The sequence below is a fragment of the Carcharodon carcharias genome, chromosome 20, assembly GCF_017639515.1.
Source record: "Carcharodon carcharias isolate sCarCar2 chromosome 20, sCarCar2.pri, whole genome shotgun sequence".
Classification (NCBI taxonomy): domain Eukaryota; kingdom Metazoa; phylum Chordata; class Chondrichthyes; order Lamniformes; family Lamnidae; genus Carcharodon; species Carcharodon carcharias.
This window is the reverse complement of record NC_054486.1, coordinates 13,170,184-13,195,094: the sequence shown is the minus strand read 5'-3', so window position 1 is coordinate 13,195,094 and position 24,911 is coordinate 13,170,184. Positions and strand designations below refer to the sequence as shown.

Sequence of the window (24,911 nt, the reverse complement as noted above, 5' to 3'; positions counted from 1 at the left end):
CAGCTCCCAGTGAGTGTGCCCAGTACAGTGTCAGCTCCAGCTCCCAGTGAGTGTGCCCAGTACAGTGTCATCTCCAGCTCCCACTGAGTGTGCCCAGTACAGTGTCAGCTCCAGCTCCCAGTGAGTGTGCCCAGTACAGTGTCATCTCCAGCTCCCAGTGAGTGTGCCCAGCACAGTGTTTTCTCCAGCTCCCAGTGAGTGTGCCCAGTACAGTGTCATCTCCAGCTTCCAGTGAGTGTGCCCAGTACAGCGTCATCTCCAGCTCCCACTGAGTGTGCCCAGTACAGTGTCAGCTCCAGCTCCCAGTGAGTGTGCCCAGTACAGTGTCATCTCCAGCTCCCAGTGAGTGTGCCCAGCACAGTGTTTTCTCCAGCTCCCAGTGAGTGTGCCCAGCACAGTGTTTTCTCCAGCTCCCAGTGAGTGTGCCCAGTACAGTGTCATCTCCAGCTCCCAGTGAGTGTGCCCAGCACAGTGTTTTCTCCAGCTCCCAGTGAGTGTGCCCAGTACAGTGTCATCTCCAGCTCCCAGTGAGTGTGCCCAGCACAGTGTTTTCTCCAGCTCCCAGTGAGTGTGCCCAGTACAGTGTCATCTCCAGCTCTCAGTGAGTGAGTGCTCAGTGCTGCTCCATGCAGTGAGCGGCAGTGCTGAGTGTGTGAGCGAGTGAGTAAGTGAGTGACTTCCAGCTCCCCAGGTGCAGTTCCCAGCCTGGTGCAGCTCTAGCTCCAGCTCCAGGTTTGTTCTCCGTGGGTGAGCGGCAGTGCGGGGCGGAGTCAGTGAGTGAGCTGCCGGTGCAGCTCCTGCTGAACGCCCGGTTCCCGCCCGCCCGCCCGCTCGGTTCCCGCCCACCCCCCCCCCCCCCCCCCCCGCTCGATGCTGTCTGCGCTCCGCTGCTGCCGCCTCCGGACTCGAGCTGTGCGGCTGCTGCCGCTCGGAGGATTTCGCCGGATCCCGGAGCTGCTGTAAACATGGCGACCGAGGGGCTGCTCCTCACCAACCACGAGCACCAGATCCGAGTGGGAGTGCTGACAGGTAAAACCCGGGGGCTGGGGGAGGGGGAACCCGGGCACAGGGGTGGGGTGGGGGGGCAGATCCCCCCCTTGCCCCGCCGGCCGCTGCCCTTTCCTTGTCACTCTCCTCGGGCTTGTGCCGCGCCGCTGCCCGGGGTAGGCCCCGCGCCGAGCCGCGGTCTTTCCTGACGCCGCTTCCCCGGGGGAGGGAGCAGGGTGGTCAGAGTGAGTGGTCGGGCGGGCGGGGAAATGGGGAGAGGGGGAGGGAAGCTCAGTCCCCGGCCTCGCTGGCTCGGGGGTTCAGGTTCTCTGAGGGAAGGGGACAGAGGGTGGAGGGAGCCCCGCTGGATACCCCAGTGAAGGCAGACACTTCCCGGGCTGTGTGTTTACCAGGAGGAGCTGGCAGAACACAAGACGGCTCCCGGGCTCTCGGATTCAGAGAGGGCAGTGTAAAGGTCGGCCATGGGCAAAGCAGCCCCCACCACTGGCAGGGACACTGGCCTCAGCCCACTGGCAGGGACCCTGACATCAGCCCGCTGGCAGGGACACTGGCCTCAGCCCACTGGCAGGGATCCTGACCTCAGGTCACTGGCAGGGACCCTGACATCAGCCCGCTGGCAGGGACACTGGCCTCAGCCCACTGGCAGGGACCCTGACATCAGCCCGCTGGCAGGGACACTGGCCTCAGCCCACTGGCAGGGATCCTGACCTCAGGTCACTGGCAGGGACCCTGGCCTCAGCCCGCTGGCAGGGACACTGGCCTCACCCCGCTGGCAGGGACCCTGACCTCAGGCCACTGGCAGGGACCCTGGCCTCACCCCGCTGGCAGGGACCCTGGCCTCAGCCCGCTGGCAGGGACCCTGGCCTCATCCCGCTGGCAGGGACCCTAGCATCAGCCCCTTGCCACCTTCAACATCAGAACACCCAGAGGGAGATAGTCGTCACTTAACGGGGCTGGTTTGAGGCAGAGAGACCATTGTTGAACCTCTCCCCATTCTCTCTCCCAACACTTATTCATTTTTGTTGCAACTTTTATTGTCGAAAGATCTCCCTGTGGCGAGTTAGTTGGGGAGAGAGGCCTGTTTTTTAAAAAAAAATTCTGAATTTCAATATGGGGGCTATCAATTTGCAACGTGCATTTCAGTGAGGGGCGGAGTGAAGGGCTGTGATTGTAATGTTGGGCATGAGTTACCTGTCGTTCGTTTTTGCATGTGTACTTTGAGCTGGCCTTACAGCATCGACGTTTAATAAGCGCACGTGTGTTTATACACATATATATATGTATACATACACACACATTTTAAATTGGGAGCTTGCTTGTGATTGGAATGGGGCACCAAAAGATTGGTGCGCTGTTCAGAGCGGTGGTGCTGAAACATAGGACGTGCTCGAGTGAGATTTATGCACAGAGCCGGAGGGATTTGTGATGGAAAGAATCGAAATGCATGTTTTATTTTAGTTTTTTTTTCTGTAGTGTACATTCCCTACCCTGTTCTGATATTACCGTCGGAAGAGGGGAGGAAGATTTTAAAAAACTAATAAATGATGGATGTATCTTAATAAAATTCACACCGGGAGATTTGGCATGCCGCGCAGGGTGAATGGCATCAGTGACAGACTGAAGCTGACGAGGTGAGAGTAGGGGATTACAGCACCTTATGTCCTCTCGCTTACTTATTTTGTGAGGAAAATAATATGAAATATGCCCCTGTGTTGGAAGAGGTGTTGTACCTCAGTACGTTTTGACCACAAAGTACCTGTTCCAGCATTGATAGAAAGCAAATGCAACAGATTTTACTTAAAAAAAACACCAGCGAAAATTCCGCTTACTGCTTGCTTCCTCAGCAGATATATATAAAAAGAAAACCTCCTAGAAAGTCAACACCAACTGAGAGGTACTGCGTTTTAATAAACGAGTAGCAACCAGCCAGCACCCACATAGTCTCAAAGCATCACATCAGCTTCCCCGGCGAGATCATCAGCACAGCAAGCTCCACAGCATGGCCCATACCTGAGAGAGTTCCCAGTGAATTATATCCAGCCACTTTTCTCAGACTTCTAAACGAACAATGCGTTCACCTCGGTGAAACTGAAAGGCAATTTATATTCATATGCTACAATTGCCAGGATAGTTTCTTCACTCCCCCCCCCCCCCTCCATTTAAATAAAAATTGTAGCTTCCTAAGTGCGCTGAAATGTTTTAGAAGTTTGAATGAGTTGTTTTCAAAAGCACACTACGGGTCTTTCTATCAAGCACTATCAGGGCTGCCTTAACTACCCGCCTTACGACTGCGCCCCTCGCCCCCCAACCACCACCAAAAAAAACTCTCACAGGTGAAATTTGATCTGAATGTTTCTTTTCGTGAATCATGTTAGTTAGTTATCTCCAGTTCTGTGCAGGGACTTGGACCTCTGTACGGGGAATAAACCCCGCACAATATTGCTGTCCAGAACAGCTTGACATTACTTGGTATCAGTTCTGGCATCTTCATTACAGTCGCCACTTGGCACACGGCGGGTTTTGCGTTGGTCCCACAGCCACATGTTATTATTGAACAGATGGACGAAGCATCGTTTTTCTTTTCAGCGTTCGTGTATTTTTTTTAAAAAGGCTTTTGGCATTTAACTATCAATATTTTGGCGGCTCGAATGAAATTAAAACTTTGCAATGTCTTGCAGTCGATGAGGAAGCGTTAACTGTGGTTAGTTTTTGATTTTCTGTGTGTGTGTATGAGAGAGAGAGAGACGGCTTGTAAATGTCGGCTCTTTACACCAAAGCAGGAGATGTGTCCTCCGAAATGGGGCATGGAGACAGGACGAGGGAAATTTATTCTACTTGTGCTGTGTCCGAGTGTTTGAAGGGGCTATAATTGACCCAGTGTGGTTACCCAGCACTGACACTCCTTAGATTAGGTGAGCGCGTAAAGGCTCTGTTGAAACAAAACTTAATGGTCCCTTAAATCTTGGAATTCCCTCCCTCAGCCTCTCTCCTTAAAACCTACCTGTCCGAGTACCTGTTTTGTGGCTGCCTGCCTGATAACGCCCCTGTGAAACGCCTCCGGGGAGCTTAATACAACATTAATGGCGCTGTATTAAATGCACGTTATCGTTGAGTGAGCTGGAGGTCAACCTTACCCAGTGAATAAACTACAAAATAACCATCGTCGTGTTTACACAGTTCTGTCAGTTTACTGGAAGCGCCTGGGATCTGTTTTTTTTGTACACGAGTTAAGCCCTGGTCCTAAGCTTCCTCTCCATCTCAGCGCCACAGAGCTGAATGAATGTTAATTCAAGTTGTGGAATTTGTCTGCGTGTAAGTTAAATGACGGTGGATCTGAAACCCTTTCTTCCCTCTAGTAGCAGCAGCAACGGTGGTAACTCACCAACAACGCGTAAGGCCCTCAGTTTTGAAGCTGTGTGTGAACGAACACAACGTGCTGTGGGATGGGACATACCTCACTGAGCAAATGATACATGCTAAAAGTTGCAAATAAATGGCCATAGTTTGGCGAGGGTTTATTTGGCTATGGTTTTGCAATAAGCTGGGAATATTTATCCTCGAGCTTCTCGAGGCCAATGATAAGGTCAATGAGGAGAGGATAGGGGTTGAAGGAATGTAGTTTTGAGTTTGTTATTGGGGTGTTGATCTTGAAGAATGGTGTTTGACTCTCTATTGACCAGACAGCGTTTGGATAATCTTCCAGGCTGTTAGAAGGTTTGTATTTGGAGGATCAGCTTAATACCGTTGATTTTTTTGTTCTATTTTTGTGGTGCTTACACTCGAATGCTTAAGGGAGTTGCCGTGGTTACAGCTGACGCTTCCCTATAGTGGGAGTGAGTACACGCCCATTGATAAGTTGCTGGTGCCTTGCCCGGGAGTATTTATAGTTTCCCTCATTTCACTGTGCCTTGTTGCCTGGGTCAGGTCGCCTGCACATGTTAGGCGCTGCTGCATCTACTTAATGTACATCGAGCATCTGCTTTTTTTGGCGACTTGCTAATTCTTCTGTTAAAGGCCGTTTCTCCTCTTTTCTAAATGGTTATTCGCGACTCGCCCATTAGCTGGCACAGACCCTGAAGCTGCAAGCACAGTGCGAACAGCAGATAGTGCCCTTTCTCCCAGCCACAGCCCTGTAGTTGAGCGTCTCGCCCGGTCCACACCCAGTGTCCGAGTTCTCGCCCATCTCTCCCTCCCTTTCCCGTCCCTCACCCCCTGCAGGCCTCCCCGGTCGCTGCTTCTTGCCCTCATCGCTTTCCAGCCCATTCCCCTCACGATCGAGCTGTTCTGAGATGCAGTGGGAGGCATCCTGGCTCGGTTTCAGGCTCCCATCTCACTGCGCCCTGTGTTAAGGGGAATGGACACTCTTTGCAGATCATTGAAAAAAAAGGGATGGGAGCAGCAATGATTCTTGGTGTGACAAAACAAGACAGCTTCAGCACAGACAGACAGAGAGAGAGAGAGAGAAGGGGTTACTAACAGGAGCATAGGACCACAGTAATCGAGGGAAATGAAACAGACGGGTGAGCGAGGAGATTAAAAAGGAGAAAGGAGATTAAGTGGGATATATAAGGGGACCACAAAGCAGCCTTTTTCAGCAAATCCCCAAACCCTTACCCATCCACACCAGCTGCACCTGGGGAGACCCCCCAATTCGCAAACATTCACTGTCCACAGAAAAATATATTCGCAGATAACGGGACCCACCCTGCACCAGTATTCAATCCACCAGGTCTGGCCAAAGGAGCATTAGAGACAACTGCAATAAATGTGAACAAAACAATATGAACGAACCTTCTCTTTCCCTCCTCTCCCTCTCACTCTGCTCCCCTCTAACTTGTAGCACATCACCATGTTTCACGGCCCAGGTTAGCCCTGAGCAGTGCTCTGGGAGATCAGATTATATACAAACATATGAACAAAAAGCAGGTGTAGGTCATTCAGCCCCTCGAATCTGCTCCGCCATTTAATATGATCATGGCTGATCTGATAGTAACCTCAAATCTGCATCCCGCCTACCCCAGATAACCTATCACCCCCTTGCTTACCCAGAATCTATCCACCCCGCCTTAAAAATATTTAAACGTTCTGCTTCCACCACCTTTTCAGGAAGAGAGTTCCAAAGACTCATCACCCAATGAGAAAAAATTTCGCCTCATCTCCGTTTTAAATGGGCGACCCCTTATTTTTAAACAGTGGCCCCTAGTTCTAGATTCTCCCGCAAGAGGAAACATTCTCTCCACGTCCACCTTGTCAAGACCCCTCAGGATCTTATATGTTTCAATCAAGTCGCCACTCCAGCGGTACAAGCCTAGCCTGTCCAGCCTTTCCTCATAAGACAACCCGCCCATTCCAGGTATTAGTCTGGTAAATCTTCTCTGAGCTGCTTCCAGTGCATTTACATCCATCGTTTAATAAGGTGCCTGATACTCTACACAGCACTCCAGTTGTGGTCTCACCGGTGCCTTGTACAACTGAAGCATAACCTCCCTACTTCTGTGGAGAGAAAGACAGAGTTAACGTTTCAAGTCCATATGACTCTTCAGAGCTCTGAAGAAGAGTCATACGGATTCGAAATGTTAACTCTGTCTTTCTCCGCACAGATGCTGTAAGACCTGCTGAGTTTTTCCAGCATTTTTTGGTTTAGTTTCAGATTTCCAGCATCCGCAGTATTTTGCCTTTATCTCCCTACTTTTGTATCCAATTCCCCTCGCAATAAACAATAACATTTCATTAGCTTTCCTAATTATTTGTTGTAGCTGCACACTAGCCTTTTGTAGTTCATGCACTAAGACACCCAGATCCCTCTGCATTTCAGAGCTCTGCAATCTCTCACCATTTAGATAATATGCTTCTTTTATTCTTCCTGCCAAAATGGACAATTTCACATTTTCCCACATTATACTTAATTTTCCAGATCTTTGCCCACTCACTTAACCTATCAATATTTTTGTAGCCCCCTTTTGTCCTCACCACAACTTACTTCCCCACCTTTTACCCTGGCTATAAAATCCCTGTGCTTTTTTGTCAGGGTTATTTTACAACATGACCACCCAGTTCAATTTTTCTCACATTCTGTTCTGATGAAGGGTCATTTCTCCCTGAAACACTAACTCTGTTTATCTGTCCACAGATGCTGTCAGACCTGCCGAGTGTTTTCAGCATTTTCTGTTATTATTTCAGTATTTTGCTTTTTTGTCAAGTGTTTGACTCTTCCCTTCATATGAGTTGTTTCCACACTTCATTCGTATTGCACACAACATTCCACCAAGTCACTGTTAATGTTGCAAATCTGTTCCAATGAAGTGCATACTCTAGTTGTAAATGAGAGCAGCTGTTACTAACTGGGGAAAGGTTAGGGCATTATTCTTAAGTATATATAAGAATTGGTTTCCACCAGTGTGGAGAGGTGGAAGAGGTAGCATGTATTCATTGGGTTTGTGAATAAACCTGTGTGATTGCTGAAAAAAGAGATATGCTTTCTAAGCTTTCCGTCTGGCATTGATCAGGATAGCTTGCAATAAATTATCAAATTGTAATGTGGGAACAACAATTTATACTGCATGAGAAGAGAGTTCTGATTGGTTGGCAAGTGGACTCTGGTGGAGAATGGAGCAGTTAGCTGCCCAGCTTTGTTCAAATTCAAACCAGGCAGGTTGACTTGAAGGAAATAAAGTAGCTGCAGTACACTTTTGATGGTCATGCTTCAGACCTCACTGTTGCTGGAGCCTTGGCCTCCTCATCTGTTTATCTCAGCGCACTGACTGACCTTGAACACCAGTGCATGCATTAAAACCAGCACTACTCATTCACGGCTCCTAAGCAGCTGGGAGTTGGTCACTGTAATTCACTGTGCAGTATCCACCCCCATCTTCAACTATGCAGCAATAGGCACTAAATGTCCAACTTGAACCCCAGAGGCAGCATCAGAAACACTACTGTCAGGTCACATGGACTACTCTGCTATTACATCTTTGGGGTTCATAAGGGTTGAATATGTTTTTAAAAATTGGGCTATTGTGTGAATTGTAACTCTTTCGAGTACAAATCCGTTTCCATCTGTTTCAGATGAAGTTACATTGTTTCATGGTTTGCCATTGTGAGATTTGAACTCTTGATAATCTTTTAAATCTTTTAAATAAACACCCCAGTCCCCGCGGTGCCCACCGAGCACGGAAGGTTGAACTCTTGATCTTGGGGTTACAAGCCCAGTACCATAACCACTTGGCTATTTAGGCCAAACCCAGTGATTTGCTTTGTAACTCTTTCGAGTACAAACACGTTTCCATCTGTTTCAGATGAAATTACATTGTTTCATAGTTTGCCATTGTGAGATTTGAACTCTTGATTCATAGTTTGCCATTGTGAGATTTGAACTCTTGATCTTGGGGTTACAAACCCAGTACCATAACCACTTGGCTATTTAGGCCAAGCATTGTGTGAATTGTATTGTGGCAGGAACACAGTGCCCACTAATGAGTCAATTGTAATTTTAAACAAAAGGTGAAGTCCAACTTGGCAGCCTCGTGGGTTTTATTTATTTATGGGATGTGGGTGTCACTGGCTAGGACAGCATTTACTGCCCATCCGTAATTGTTCTTGAGAAGATGGTGGTGAGCTGCCTTCTTGAACCGCTGCAGTCCATATGGTGTAATTACGCTCTTGCAGTTAGGGAGGGATTTCCAGGATTTTGATCCAGCGACAATGAAGGAATGGTGATATATTTCCAAGTCAGAAAGGTGTGTGTTTTGCAGGGGATTTTGCAGTTGGTGGTGTTCCCATGAGCTCACTGGCTTTGTTTTTCTAGGTTGTAGTGTCTTGGTTTTGGAAGGTGCTGCTGAGAAAGCTTTGGCGAGTGCTGTAGTGCATCTTGTAGATGGTACACATTGCTGCCACTGTGGCGTCTTTGGTGGAGAGAGTGAATGTTTAAGTTGATGGATGGGATGCTAATCAAGCTGGTTTATTTGTCCTGGATGGTATTGGGCTTCTTGAATGTTGTTGGAGTTGCACTCATACAGGCAAGCGGAGAATATTGCATCACACTCCTGACTTGTGCATTGCAGATGGTGGTTAGGCTTTGGGAAGTCAGGAGTTGAGTTACTCGCTATAGAATTCCCTCCTATGACCTGCTCTTGTAGTCACAGTATTTATATAGCTGGCCCTGTTAAATTTCTGGTCATTGGTGACACCCAGGATGTTGATGGTGGGGAATTCAGCGGCGGTAATGCCATTGAATATCAATGGGAGATGGTTTGATTCTCTGTTGTTGGAGATAGTCATTGTGCACAGCATGAATGTTATTTATCACTTATCAGCCCAAACCTGAATGTTGTCCAGGTATTGCTGCATATAGACAGGGACTGCTTCCTTATCTGAGGAGTCACAAATGGAACTGAATACTGTGTACTCATCAGCAAGGACCTCATTTCTGATCTTATGACAAATAGAAAGTGATTGATGAAACAGCTGAAGATGGTTGGGCCTAGGACACATCCCTGAGGATCTCCTGCATTGATGTCCTGGGGCTAAGATGATTGACTTCAGTTTTACTAGGGCTTCTTGAGACCCCACTCCATCTTGATGCCACGGGTAGTTACTCTCACCTAAACTCTGCAAGGCTATAATGACATGAGAAACTCAGTGGTCCTGGCAGCTTAAACTGAGTATCAGTGAGCAGGTTATTGTTGAGTAAGTGCTGCTTGATAGTACTACCAGTGACACTTTCCTCCATCACTTTGCTGATGATTGAAAGTAAACTGATGGGGTAATAATTGGCCAGATTGGCTTTTGAGCTATTTCCTGCTCTTATTGGGTTAAGTGCCAATGTTGTAGCTGCCCTGGAACAGCTTGGCTAGAGATGCAGCTAATTTTGGAGTACAAGTCTTCAGTACTACAGTTGGGAAGTTGCCAGGGCCCATTGCCTTTGGTATATTCAATGCACTCAGCCATTTCTTGATATTATGTAAAGAGGCCGAGATGGATCGTCCACCTGGCACTTCTGGCTGAAGATGGATGCTGATGTTTCAGCTTTTTATTTTGCACCTGTGCTGAGCTCCATCATCAATGAGGAGGGGATGTCCATGGAACCTCCTCCTCCAGTTATTTAATTGTCCAGCACCATTTATGACTGGATGTGGCAGGACTGCAGAGCTTCGATCTGATCTATTGGTTATGAGATCGCTTAGCTCTGTCTGTAACATGCTGTTTCCGCTGTTTAGCATGCACTAGTCCTGTGTTGTAGTTTCACCAGGTTCATACCTCATATTTAGGTATGCCTGGTGTTACTCCTGGTGCATGTCCCGCCTGTACTCCTCATTGAGTCTATGTTGGTCCCTTCGTCTGATGGTAATGGTAGAATGAGTGATATGCTGGGCCATGAAGTTACAATCTGCTGTAAAATATAATTCTGCTGCTGGTGGCTCAGCTTTGTGCTGCTAGACTGTTCTTAACCCATTTAGCTCGGTGGTAGTGCCACACAATAAAATGGAGGGTATCCTTAGTGTGAAGATGGTACTTTGCTTCTTCAAGGACTGTGCAGTGGTCACTCCTACCAATACTGCTGTGGACAGATGCATCTGCGGCTGGTAGGTTTGTGAGAACGAGGTCAGATAGGTTTTCTTTTGTGCTGGTTCTCCTCAGCCTCAGTTCCAGTCTGGCAGCCACATTCTTCAGATCTTGGCCAGCCTTGTAAGTGGTGGTGCTACTGAGCCAATGTTAGTGATATTTATTGAAGCCCCCCCAGCAGAGTACATTCAGTATCCTTGCTGGCCTCAGTGCTTCCCCCAAGTGATGTTCAACATGGAGGAGCACTGATTCATCAGTTGAGGGAGGGCAGGAGATGCAGGAGGGTTTCTTGCCCATGTTTGACCTGATGCCATGAGACTTTATGGGGTCCGGAGTGAATATTGAGGGTTCCCAGGGCCACTCCCTCCCATGTGTACACCATTGTGCTGCCACCTCTGGTGAGTACATCCTGTCTCACTGGCAGGACAAACCCAGGGATGGTGATAGAGGAGTTTGGGACATTGTAAGAATGACAAAATTGAGGTGTTGCTTGATTAGTCTGTGAAACACCTTTTCCAATTTTGGCACAAGTCCCCAGATATTAGCGAGGTGGACTTTTAGGATTAACTGGGTTGGTTGTGCCTTTGTCGTGTGGCCTCGGTCCAATTGTGTAAGGAATATTTATTCCACACTTGATACCCCATCCAGTTTTCTTTCCAAATTTCCAGCATCTGCAGTATTTTACTTTTGTATTTGCCGTGTCAGTTCACAGGTGTAACAATTGGGGGACAAAGTAATTCAATAGCAAGGCTACAGGACCCATTCTGCAACCCATGCTACAGTTTTGTTTTAACTGATGTCCCACTTCTGGCATTTATCAAAAGTCGCAATAAGCTGGTTGGTACCAAGGAAGTGTAGGGTATAGTTGATATTCCATTCAAATCTGATCACATTCATGGTGCTGACTGGTCGGGAGGGAAATCCTGAGTTAACATCGAGGTCAACCCACTGAAAGAATCTGAAACACGTTGCACAATACACGATTTGTCACTCGGACTTGGTGGGCACAACTGAGGGATCCAGTATCAGAACACCTTGGTGAGGAGCTACTTCGAGGGACGGAGTCGACAAAGTGCACCCAGGATCTACATTACACTGGACTCATTTTGCCGAGGTGAAGTCATGCAAATTCATTAGCGCAAAGATAAACACAATCTCCCATGAATCAACTCAATCGAGCAGCATGAACAAAACCTAGAAACAATGGCGGTCCAAAGAAACTTGGGGGTTCCAGGTACACAGATCATTAAAATGTCATTAACAGGCACAGGAAATCAAAAAGGATAATGGAATGCTGGCCTTTGTATCCAGAGCACTGGAATACAAGAGGGTAGAAGTTATGCCTTAGTTAGACTAAATCTGGAGAGCAGTGAGTGGTTCTGGGCACCACACTTTAGGAAGGATCCCCTGGCCTTGCAGAGAATGCAGCACCATCATGACAGCCGGACTCCATGGGTTAAATTACATGGCAAGATTACACTAATTAGCCTTGTATTCCCTGGAACTTGGAAGGTTCAAGGTTCATTTGAAGTTTTTAAGATATTAAGGAAACAGGTGGATAAATGGAGAACAACTATTTCTGCTGGTTGGGAAGTCTTGGACTAGGAAACATAGAGTAAAAATTAGAGCCAGACCGTTCAGGAGTGAAATTAGGAAATGAAACTACACAGAGTGGTAGAAGTTTAAAACTCTCTTCCACAAATGGCAATTGATGGAATCCAGAGGATGGTTATAGCATAGAAGGAGACTATTCAGCCCATCCTGTCTGTGCTGGCTCTCTGTAAGAACCGTTCACTTAGAGATGTGCCCCCACTGTGTAACCCCCCTTACTCGTTCGCCCCGCGTAACCCCCCTCACTCATTCGCCCCGCGTAACCCCCCTCACTCATTCGCCCCGCGTGACCCCCCTCACTCGTTCTCCCCGCGTGACCCCCCTCACTCGTTCTCCCCGTGTCACCCCCCTCGCTCGTTCTCCCCGTGTGACCCCCTCGCTCGTTCTCCCCGTGTGACCCCCTCGCTCGTTCTCCCCGTGTGACCCCCTCGCTCGTTCTCCCCGTGTGACCCCCTCGCTCGTTCTCCCCGTGTCACCCCCCTCGCTCGTTCTCCCGTGTGACCCCCCTCGCTCGTTCTCCCCGCGTGACCCCCCTCGCTCGTTCTCCCCGCGTGACCCCACCTCGCTCGTTCTCCCCGCGTGACCCCACCTCGCTCGTTCTCCCCGCGTGACCCCCCTTGCTCGTTCTCCCCGCGTGACCCCCCTCAGTCATTCTCCCCGCGTGACCCCCCTCAGTCATTCTCCCTGCGTGACCCCCCCCCTCAGTCATTCTCCCCGCGTGACCCCCCTCAGTCATTCTCCCCGCGTGACCCCCCCTCAGTCGTTCTCCCCACGTGACCCCCCCTCAGTCGTTCTCCCCGCGTGACCCCCCCTCAGTCGTTCTCCCCACGTGACCCCCCCTCCGTCGTTCTCCCCGCGTGACCCCCCTCACTTGTTCTCCCCGTGTGACCCCCCTCACTTGTTCTCCCCATGTGACCCCCCTCACTCTTTCTCCCCCCCCACCGTGTAACCCCCTCACATTGATACTAGATCAACACCACCTCAAGGGCAATCAGTGATGGACAATAAATGCTGGCCTTGCTAGTGACACCCACATCCCCAAAACAAATTTTTAAAAATGTTTATTTTGAATTTGAGAGATTTTTGGTATTAAGGGATACGAGGCAAACGTGAGTGATATTAAGTTATGTACAGATCATTTATGAACTTGCTGAATGGTGATAGGCTCGAGAGGCGAAATATCCTACCCCTGTTCCTATGTTGTTGACAGAAACAGAGCATTCTCCGCATTGCAAAGAGGAATGGGATTGCCAGGAAATGAGCTAATCTTGAACTGACTGATTTAATATTATTTGTCTTGCTTTTAAATTGGCATCATTTGACAGCTATGATCCAAGCTTGGTACGTCAGACCGGTGACCAGCAGTCAATTGAAGCCGCACAGATATGTCCTGATCTACTGTAATTGAGTGAACTTGGACCAAATTAAATTGAGTTTACAGCAATTGAAGTAGCAGCAGGAGAAACAAGACCTGAGTTAGGCTTCAATTGACTGCTGGTCCCTGCAAGCACAGGTAATTAATGCTGGGCCACAGGTGCCTGTGCTGCTGGGTGCAGTGTGAGGAAATCCCCTAAACAGACGCAAATGGCAGAAACTCAGCATTGCAGCCAGTTTTGTGTGTGGGGACTGCATTGGGTGAATGGACTTTTAAACTTGCAGAAAAGATCGCAGATGCCCCAGTGTAAAGTTATGGGCGCAACACACTTACCTTTATAATTCTGCAAGTTTTAGCACTATTTCGTCTTGAGGCCACCCAGGCCGTGCTGATGTTTAAGTGGAAATCATGCAGAAACTCCACGCCCTTATGCATTTCTTTCCATATATCTTCAGGTAGGGTAGTCTTGAGTTATCACAGCCTTCATATTTCACTTCCAACTCAATACTTTTAAGAAATGCTCGACGTTTGTATTGAAGTTTAAAAAAAGAACTTGCAATTATATAACACCTTTCACAAGCTTAGGGCAGCCCAAAGATTTTTTACAACCAATGAGGTACTTTTTTTGAAGTATAGTCAGTGCTGTAAAGTAGGAAATGCACAGCCAAATTGATTGCAGGAAGTTCACACTAACAGCAATGGAATAATGAGCAAATCATCTATTTTAGGTGTTAATTGAGGAATAAGTATTGGCTCAGATGCTGGAGGGCTCCCCTGCTCTTCTTTGAATAGGGCAATGGGATCTTCTATATCCAAGAGAGAGAGCAGACATGACTTCAACACTTCCTCAATCGTACACTGAGGTGTCAGTCTTGATTATGTGACCAAACCTTTGGGGGTGGGGCTCGAATGAATAACCTTCTGACTGACAGTGCTGCTCACTGAGCCAAGGCTGACACCCAGGCAAAGTAGGAACGTAACTTGCTTTCAAACATGGAATTACAGAAATAATTCCATTGATTTTTCAGCTAAAGTTGCATTAGGACAACTTTCCAAGGAGTGGTACAAAGCTGACACACAATCACTCAATGTGTTGGTTGGTAATTTCAACCTCGATCCAAAATAAACTGATTATTTGGTAGGGTCTTTCATCACAACCTTTCGTCAGTGCACCAAAGGAAATGGTTTAAAAGAAACTTGGAGGAACACTGGATGTCTGGAAATGAATCCTGGGTTTCAGCTAAACTCCTCCCTCAATCTGATCATTGCCTTGTCATCTGTTGCTCACCCTCCAGTGTCCTCTATGTAACATCTGTTTCATACATGCCTTACTTGACATTTTCCCTCCAGTATAATGTTTTCTAATTTAGTGGGATGGCTCTTTACTGTGCTGTGGAGATTGAGACAGCTAACATAATTTATCTGAAGTGATCCATGTAACATTTCTTTCAATCACCTCTTCTGTAGAAGTCTTTATTCATTGGAATACCTGTGACAAATGTCCTTTTGGGTTACATATATTAGCAGTCATGCTGGTTGTTTGGTTAAGGTCACATAGTTGCTTCGTGCCAAATTAATGCCAGTACAGCAAACAAATGTTCAAAACAAATCATTCCTTTCACAGCACTTTGATTGATGAAAGAGTCTGTGTTTTCTTGATAGGTTTTTTTTTACTATTTTTGCATTGAATACTTTTAAGTGCAGTTTTATAAATGTCAAACTGCAAGAATCGAACTGTTTTAAAAACAAAATCTGTGTCTGATAGGACTAAGTTGTCTGAAATTAGCATAAAATGAAGAATATATTTGGATTAAAGGATAGGCATTTGACATAGAGGTACCGTTTAATAAGTTGGCCATGTATCATGCCAGGGTGAAAGCTATAGTTTGCAATCTTGGGTTCTATCTGTAGGTCTGTGGTAGTTGCTTTTAACTGTACTAATTGCCTTCTATTGATCTAAAATTTAAAATCAAGCGATTTTTAAAAAATTTAATGTTCTTCATTTGTCCAAAGTAAGAAAGATATTTAAGCAGGTAGCTTCTGAAAAATCTCCATATGTTCACAAGGATAAAGATGTTATTAAACCTTTGGGGTTTCATTAAATATTGGATATCACAGTCCAGTGCACCTATTTTAGTGTCAACCTCTACTGGTCCAGCTATCATTCCCGGTGCCAAGGGGCAGAAACAACAAGAGCCGCCTTTAGGAAGGCACCACTAAAAATAATCTCACTAAGGTCCAGTCGAACTGAAAGAAGTTTAACTAAATTGGCCTTTTGCAATTATGATCAATCATACAATTAATGTCCTGTGGTGCTCGCCTGTCTCAGAAGGCCTTGGATATGTACTGTTGGGCACCGCAGGGTCCTTCTCCGTGGCCATCTGGTGAGTGATAGACAGCCAGAATGACCCTTCCGATGAGTTCCATGCATCTTAGACATCTGAATAAGTGGTGTAGCCAGGTCCAGGAGTATTTCCACAACTAGATCCTGTAACCTACCCGTGCCGCTCGCCCTCCACCCCTCCAACCTCATCCCACCCACCAGCCATGTGCCAGGTGACCTGTGCTACACCCCCTCCAGCCCCCAACCTCATTCCGCCCACCAGCCATGTGCCAGGTGGCTGATGATCATAAGTGTGGAATGAAAGAGGAGCTAGAAGCCAAGGAGCAACCTCCAATTCAAATTTTGTTTGACAGCACTCCCGTGAAGCAACTTCAGTCTTGTTACTACATTAATGATATAGTTGCTGTTGTTATGCAGCAAGATACAGGCGGCAACCTCTTGTACTCCATGAAACTGTGCAATACTGTTTCTTCCAGGCTGCAGAAATTGCATATGGCCTCAGTGCCACATTAGCTGTGATAGGTCCATGCAATACTCTCCATGTCAGGTCCCTAGTGGTGCAGGGAACAATCCCCAAGTGCAGAGGCTTGCTTCCAGACAGCAAGACGATACACCTGGCTCTGCCCGGACAGAAAACATGAGCAAGGAATTGGAGTGTTTGCAGGCGGTACAGATACAGGCAATTCCCTCTATGCAAAGTAGAAATGGCAAAGAGGGAATCTCTTGAGTTGCAAGGCAGAGGCTCCCCTCAGTGGTTTAGGGCCCATGTTCTGAGGAGCACACAGCGAGTAGTTAGGGTTTGGAATGCGCTGCCTGGAAGTGTGGTGGAGGCAGGTACAATTGAGGCATTCCAGAGGGCATTGGATAATTGTTTCTATTTAAGTAATGTGCAGGGTTACGGGGAAAAGGCAGAAGATTGGCACAAAGATAAAATGCTCACAGAGCCGGTGCAGACATGATGGGCCAATAGCCTCCTCCTACAAAATAACAATTCTGTGATTCTGTGAATGAGGCTCCATCCAAACAGGGGCTAAGATCAGACCAAATCGCTTCACTCCTTTGAACCCCCCGCAGCACAGTTCCGTCCAGCCAGGGTCGTGTGTGGCTCTCAGCATCTGATCTCTCGTGCTGCAGGGCAGATGTAACACTAGGATCTCCAGTCTGCTGACACCTCCTCCGACACTGCTGGTCCACGTTGCTGCAACCTACTGCATCCCGGATTCCAGTTGACCAAAGCCAGAATGCTCCGAGCCCCCAGTCACATGTCGCCGAAGCCAACAAACCAGAAGGGTGGATTGTGGAATGAGTAGTGGCTTCAACAGAATGGCGGTTATCCCTGACAAGACAGAGCTCCTGCTGGAAATAACCGCGTTCCGGACTCTGATCACCTCCTGATTAAAAAGGCAGGCAGCTTCTGCCAAGGTTCATGTATTCATTGCAACAGTTTGAGAAAGAGCTGCCTGCCATAATTCAGGCCAGGCATCTAGCAGAAAAAAAGCTTCGCCAGTGGGACCTGTTCGCGAAGAGCCTCTACGCCCAGGTACCTTTGCAAAGTCTGAAGTCAGAGATCCAGTGTTTCCTCTTGTCCCAGAAAATGCCCAAGAGCTTCCTCTGTACCTTCGCAACAAAATTGGGACGAGATTGATCAAAGCCACCAGTTAGTTCGTGTCCAGTGCTCGACCGCTGTAGGAGCGCCCACGAGCAGTGCATATGGTCTCTAACCCCGGGTTCAGGTTTACGAACCAACTTTTCCTCTCTGTTTTGATGACACTTGTTTATTTTGACCCAAATTTGGCAATGTTCATTTCTGCACAGAGTAGAATGAATCCTTTATATCGCATGATGTTTCATAGGATGCAGACTTCATTTTAAAAGTTGGAATGCCCTTTGCGGGTTTCAATTTTGTGGTGAGTCAGAAATTTTGAAACACTTGGAGTGGAGCGGATTGCATCAGGCAATCCCTAACTTCTTACCCTGTTATGAATAGTGGCTGTTTTGGTGGACTTTCACTTCAGTGACTATTTGTCTTTTGAGAGCCCTTAAAATAAAGAGGGGGAAAATTATTCGGCTGATATGAAAGTTGCTGGTTTTGCCTCATTCCGGAAAATAGCCAACAAACCATTGAGCAAGTAATGCTCCCAACTGATTCAATTTCAAGATGGTGAAATGAAAAACTTCAGCCACATATCACTACCAGTGAAGTGCTCTGTATTGGTTGTTTGAATTTATCTTATTTAACTTTTCACGTCTGCAGATGTTGATGACATTTTATATATTGGGCATTCCTTTGTGCTGGAGCTTTTTGTCCATTTAGCTGCTTTTGTATCTTTCTCAGTCTTGACGGTCACTGAAAGTGTAAGTGTATTTGTGTTGGATTACTAAGAAAATGTTTCAGATAGACAATGTCACTAGTGTTTTGCAGTAAAGGATTTTTATTGCAATGGGTGGTTGATGTTCTGAGCTATATTTTTGACTGTGGAATATTTGCATTACTTTGATATATCACTGGCAAAAACTTAGAAAATGACAATCAAGGACACAGGATAATGGACGGGTAGTGGTGCATTACTTGTCATGTTTTCTAAGTGAAAAGCGTCAATAATTCATGAGTGTCACGGCTAACAGTGAATTGTTTAGCTCCAGATAAAAGTCCTTGGAAAACTAACAATAGATCACCACTGGTCCAATATCCTATTATGTGTCCATTATAGTAGAAAGGAGTTAAAGAGTAAAATGAAGTGTAAGAGCAAAATTCTCCCTGCTTTTTCATGCCACCTAAGCCTTGAGATTGCTGAGTTTGTTGACTTCCTGGGGCATGCTTTAATTCGACTTATTGTTGATGTGTCCCATTTTCATGCCCCCATTGAGTATCATGCATTATACTCTTGTGTTTAAATCAAGTGTGTGTTAAATCAAGACCTATTCAACTACTTATTGCAAAGAAATGATGTCTGATAAATGATCTATTGTTCTTAAGTATCCTGATATTGTTTATTGTTTAATTTTATATAGTTTTGTGATGAACACATGCCACTGTCCATTATAGAACTGGCATCAAGCTTAAGGTGTTAACTACTGTTACTTTCTTATCTGATTGGATTCAATACATAGCAACAAATCACATCTGAAGAGTTTGGGAATGTCCCAATAAACAAGTTACAGGCAGGAATAAAAACTACTTATTCAGCAGATTCAATAATCTATCATTTTGACGTGGACAATTATCAAGAGGTTACCATTGTTACCGGACTGAAGGAGATCTATTGAGATCAGTCTAATTATGTTTGGGACTTAGTTATGGTCACTATTTTGTTTTCTCACTAAGCTCAAGATTTTATACTGGAAATAAGACTTGTAAAATAATGAAGGCAAAAATGGCAACATCTGCAGAAAAATGATTAAAGTTGCCAGTGCAACTGTCTTTTCTGTGTTGCAGATGCTAACTATGTTTTCATTGAAGCCTGAAGCTCGAATTCATGGGGCTTACCAGACCTATCACTGTCAGTTGAGTGAAAGCATTACAACCCCTAAAATGCTTCAGTATCACTCTCTGCAGCTATGCACTGGAACTATCAAAATGCAGCTAACTGTGCACTGGAACTATCAGAATGCAGCTAACTGTGCACTGGAACTATCAGAATGCAGCTAACTGTGCACTGGAACTATCAGAATGCAGCTAACTGTGCACTGGAACTATCAAAATGCAGCTAACTGTGCACTGGAACTATCAGAATGCAGCTAACTGTGTACTGGAACTATCAGAATGCAGCTAACTGTGCACTGGAACTATCAGAGTGCAGCTAACTGCACTGGAGCTATCAGAATGCAGCTAACTGTGCACTGGAACTATCGGAATGCAGCTAACTGTGCACTGGAGCTATCAGAATACAGCTTTGCATTCTCCTCGTTTACGTCTCATTGACACATTGTAGGGAGGAAAGGATGATAACACACCAGGACTTTTCTCCCCAGCAAATTGCAGAAAAACTGCCCCTTCATAGAGTTTGCTGCGAGTTGATAATCTGCAGGGAATAATACTCTCTCTGCACGTTGATTTAAAAAAAAATGAACCAGTGTCAGTGGGCTGGATCTTGCTGGAGTGGAGCAGTTTGCGGCCTGTCCCATATTGCTCAGCTTTATTATGCACGCTTCAGCTCAAAATCTATTTGCACTGTAACTTGCTGGAAGCTAATTATGGCATGATGAGGACAGTGGGGCATCTGGAATCTTGGTGAATGGAGGGAATCAGCAGTGTATCTCTTTAACCAATGAGATTTAAGGGTTGACGAAGAAATGGAAGGAAGGTGATTAGAATGGGTGTATTAGAGTTACATCATGTACAGAAAGAGAAATTAGAGAGGGAAAGAAAGATTAGGTTGAGACAGATGCAAAGTAAGATAAATATTGCATTTTAAATTTGATACTTTAAAAATCTCTAACAATTTATCAGTTGAAGGAATGAGAAAAAAAATTAAAAAATTGTTCTCTTATGGAGCCAGAGAGGTTTATTGACATTGCGTAAACAATTATCATGTCATTAAAAAAGGTGCTTATGCTGTTTCTTAGCTGACTTAACTTTCTGTGGTGAGCTTAATGGAGAATTGATGTGTAAATCCAGCAAGTTTGTACATTAATCACAATGTGTGTTGCTTACAGACTATTTTCTGTCTATCAATGTCCAACCCAAATGTCAGATCAGCAATTGAGCTCTTTGCCACTTTTCTCCCATCCATACAACATGTCACAGGGCAAGAGAATTGTGCGATCACGTTCCTAAGCTGCCCTTTATTCTCCCTGATCTTTCCTCCTCCAACTTCATTTGTGTGTGTGTGATAATCAAGAGAGGAAGAAAATTACTTGCAGTGGGTAAGAAAAATGTACTTTTCAGGCACCAATTAAATATTTACTTTCCTGTATGTGAACACATCTATCACCGGCTTCTTTCCAAACCCTTTCACTACCACGTGAAACATGTTTGCTGAAATCATGAACTAACTGGCACATTGAGCTTTTACATCTAAGGCTGAACGTTTAGGCCCCAATGGGGGTGGCTGGATAAATTTGCAATGTCGGCTGATGTGTGTTTCCTTGGCTCCATCGCTCTCCTGGGCCGTTTCCCCGGAGGTGGGATGGTGGTGGGGCTGTTGCAGCAGGGCTACCTGCCCCACAAGTGGCAGGTATCAGTTGACCTTGTTAAAGGCTTATAAAGGCCTATCTTTGGAGGTGGGGGCCAGTGCTCCAGGTGGGTTTCGAGGCCCTCCTTGCCCGCCTGCCATCAACTGCAGCCATAGGCCACCCTCCGGAAAGCTGGTGGCCCGGCAGCTAAGGCCACTTTTTTCTGTTCGTCAAAGAAGTTGGAGAGGCGGCACCTCCTATTGGGCCCCCCAGCTTTCAGAACCTGTCTGATGCCCTTAATTTGTTTGCCACTTGAAGGAAAATCACAGCTGAGTGACTATTTGCCACACAGTTTCTGACCCCCATTTGGCCATGACAGCGGGGTGCTGAAGCCCACGGGGAAAATCCTGCCCCTGACGCCTGGGTTGAAATTTGGCCAAAATCAATGAGATGAATGCTTTCTCCTTTCATTGGTTGGCAGGTTGCTCTCCTTTTGTGATTGCTTCTATGTGCCGGCACCCTAAGTTCTAGTGGCCCATTGTGTCAAAATGATTTTCTCGCGGAGAAGCTGTAGGGTGACTTATGTATGAATCAGAAGTTGCATGTTCATATAGTAGGAAATTCCCTCTCAAGGATGGGATTAAATGCGTTATTGTAGCAAATTAACAAAAACAATTACGCTCTATTTATTGATCGATGTTGACAGTGGATCCAAGAGCTAGCAACTGGCATGAATATCTCTTGTCATATCAGTACAAAAGAGCCAATAACAAACACTTGCCCTGAAAATGGATAAGATATTGTCGCTACAGTGCAATTTTTTCTGTGTTGCCTTCTGATATGGTTCTTCAGATGAGATTTCTTTTGGAAGAGCTGTATATTCCTGCAGTAAAATTTTCCTAGCACACTGTGCATTGGTTTAACATCGAGGTTAGGGAGTTCAAATTCTGTGTTGAGCACTGTGAATTCACACTACATCATTCAGGAACCAGCAACATCACAGCAATTAATCTAATTCGACAGGTCTCAAATATCTTAACAAGTGGAACAGATTAAAATAGAGAGCCAAATATGCCTGGCTAAATCTGAGATTAAATATTTTCCGTTTCGAGAAATTCCTTATAAAATCCGATCCCTGGAATATTTCTTAAACGTTCTCCCGCCATCTGTTGGTTCTTGTAAATTGTGCCGAGGTAGTTCAAATAATTTTAAATTATTGTAACAATGTTGTTGGAGAGCTTCATTAAACTAACTCAGAATGATGATCTGCAGCCTATTATCTGCTAATAATTTTAGTTTGTGATAATTGCAACTTTTATAAAGCTGCAAGATTTCTTGCATTTTTGCTATGTAGTGAAGGATGATGTCTGGTTGGTTAGGTTATCTTATTGATTTTGGAATGTCATTAGAAGATAGCTTAATGTTGATCTGTTGGAGCATTGTGTTAAAGGATTGACCTTTAGTTTGCAATCCGCCGGAGTTTAGAAGAGTAAAAGGCGGCTTGATTGAAACATATAAGACCCTGAGGGGTCTTGACAGGGTGGATGTGGAGAGGATGTTTCCTCTTGTGGGAGAATCTAGAACTAGGGGTTGCTGTTTAAAAATAAGAGGTCGCCCATTTAAAATGGGTTGAGGTGAAATTTTTCCTCTCAGAGAATCATGATTCTTTGGAACTCTCTTCCTGAAAAGGTGGTGGAAGCAGAACTTTTGGATATTTTTAAGGCAGAGGTGGATAGGTTCTTGGTAAGCAAGGGGCGTTAGGTTATCAGGGGTAGGCAGAATGCAGATTTGAGGTTACTATCAGATCAGCCATGATCTTGTTAAACGGTGGGGCAGGCTCGAGGGGCTGAATGGCCTGCTCCTGCTCCTTGTTTGTATGCACCTGACCCAGGTGCATTTTTCCTATCTCATACAGGGTAGCTTCTATACACTTAATGACCTGTACAAGAATAACCTATTACACAAATAATATAATTGAGGGATCAAAGGTAGTGGATGAAAACCTTAATGTCAGTTAACCATCATTCAAACCCTACTTTGAGTAGGAAAATATGAAAAATAACATTTCACATGACTGAGAAGTGTGGTGACTTGCAAAGGAGCTACAAAGCTCTCGTTCACTGGAATACAGTCTCTCTGTCTCATCACCTGGGCTGTATTATTATTAAAACCCATGCTGAAATGATGCAGCCCGTTGTGTGTTATGCACTGGTGGTATGTGAACTGACCGTTATAATCGCCCACACACTATATGAGCAACTATATGAAATTTTGAGTAGAGGACAGGGCTTTCCCACAATAGCACAAGCATTGAGGGACTGCTGATCCCTGGCACCGTCTAAATGTCTCTTTGCAACTGGTTTCAGAATGGTCTTGATAGATTCCTGAAAAGGGTTTTGAGTTAAGGACAGGGTGTGAAAGATACCTTGAGGGAGTGCTTTCTTTTGAAGTATTATTGTGAAACTTAGCATTTCTTATGCTACAGTTGAATCTATAACAATTGTATTACATGATGGGAATGATAATCAACACGGTTCATAATTTAACAGTCATGTGATTTGAAGATAAAGCTGAGATTGCTTGTATAATTTTTCTTTATAAAGTCAAATGTTTATATTTATGATCAAAAACAAGATAACTGGGGAAAGAAAGTGGTACCTGGATTATATAACAGGCATCATATACCCTATTTTTTAAAAACACAGTGAATCCATTTTAAGAGTGTAGTAGTGACTTTTATTTAGGCTCATAGCACATATCTCTCCTGCATCAGTAGCACCACACAAACATAAAATGAATGACCAGTTGAACCTTCTTAATTTGCTGGTCTTGGAGTAATGAGGAATGTTGTCTGCGACTCCATGAGAATAACAAATTATGCTGTAGATTTTTAAATATTCTCTGAAACTGATGTCCATTCTGCCTATTAACATCTCAACCTAAAAGCAAGCATCCCAGACAATGCATTATTCCCTCCCGATTGCCCTGGAGTGTCAGCTCAGTTTGAGTTCAAGTTCTAGTATGAAGGTCAATCCCATAAACTTTCGATCTAGAGATAGATAGCTACCAAATGAGCCCAGATGCACAGAATATCTCAAATAAATAAGTGTCATAATTATAGTTTTATTTAGTGTGTAATGTACCTTTAAGAATAATAAGGTCACATGATCTGTAGTAACCAATAGGAGAGTAGCACGGGCTACCTCAGTATTCAGTGTAGAGATAGAGTTTGAGTTGAAAGCACATGTGTAATTGCTGCTGAGTATATTGTAATTAAACTTAATGTTTCGACCCAGGAAGTGTCTGCAGATCAACTCTATCATTAATAGCACAACCCGGCCACCCTACAACACACAGCAAAGTGGGACTTTAGGGATCAAAACATATTTTATATATCAGATCATTCAAATTTAGTAACTTTGAATTATGAGAGGTACACAAATACATTATTGTGCAAGAAGTAAATAATGAACGCGCATTTTTGTTTTCCCGAGGTTACTTGTAAATTTCCATTTTCTAAAGATTAATCCATGTAGAGTGCAATGGATTTTAGGCCTGTGCAGTATTCTGAGAGAAAACAATTTTCCAAATCAGAACTGAAGGCATGAAGTTCAGGTGGTGCACACCACTTAACTCTTCAATGATTTAAATTTCCATCTGACTCCTCATGCAATCTCAACATGGTCTAAGTGATGGAGGAAAAATAGTGGATGCAAAGCAGGAGACAGGAAGAAGTTTAAGGGCTTATGCTGAGAATATGGCCAAAAACAAAATTTTTAAAAAATCAAAAGATGAAAAGGAGAGAGTTTGGAGGACAGGGACATAACGGTTGAAATGATGGCTATGGATGGTGAAATAGAGAAAGCAAGGCCCGAGAAATATCCATTTCAACTTGGA

The 24,911-nt window shown here is 45.2% G+C and overlaps 1 protein-coding gene across 7 annotated transcripts in view; it reads left to right on the top strand.

Moving 5' to 3' along the window:
- The first annotated feature begins 888 nt into the window (after nt 1-888).
- The window catches only part of gphnb (gephyrin b), a 432,935-nt gene continuing 408,912 nt past the window's right edge, over nt 889-24,911 (top strand). For 4 of the 7 annotated variants that reach the window (XM_041214789.1, XM_041214788.1, XM_041214784.1 and 1 more), the window contains exon 1: nt 924-1,029. Coding sequence is in view for 2 of the 7 variants with exons in the window: in XM_041214790.1 (XP_041070724.1) it covers nt 966-1,029 (64 nt within the window). In the remaining 5 variants the exon portion in view is untranslated. Of the gene's footprint in view, nt 1,030-24,911 lie in introns of all 7 variants that reach the window. The other 3 variants (XM_041214790.1, XM_041214785.1, XM_041214786.1) reach the window with 2 other exon arrangements.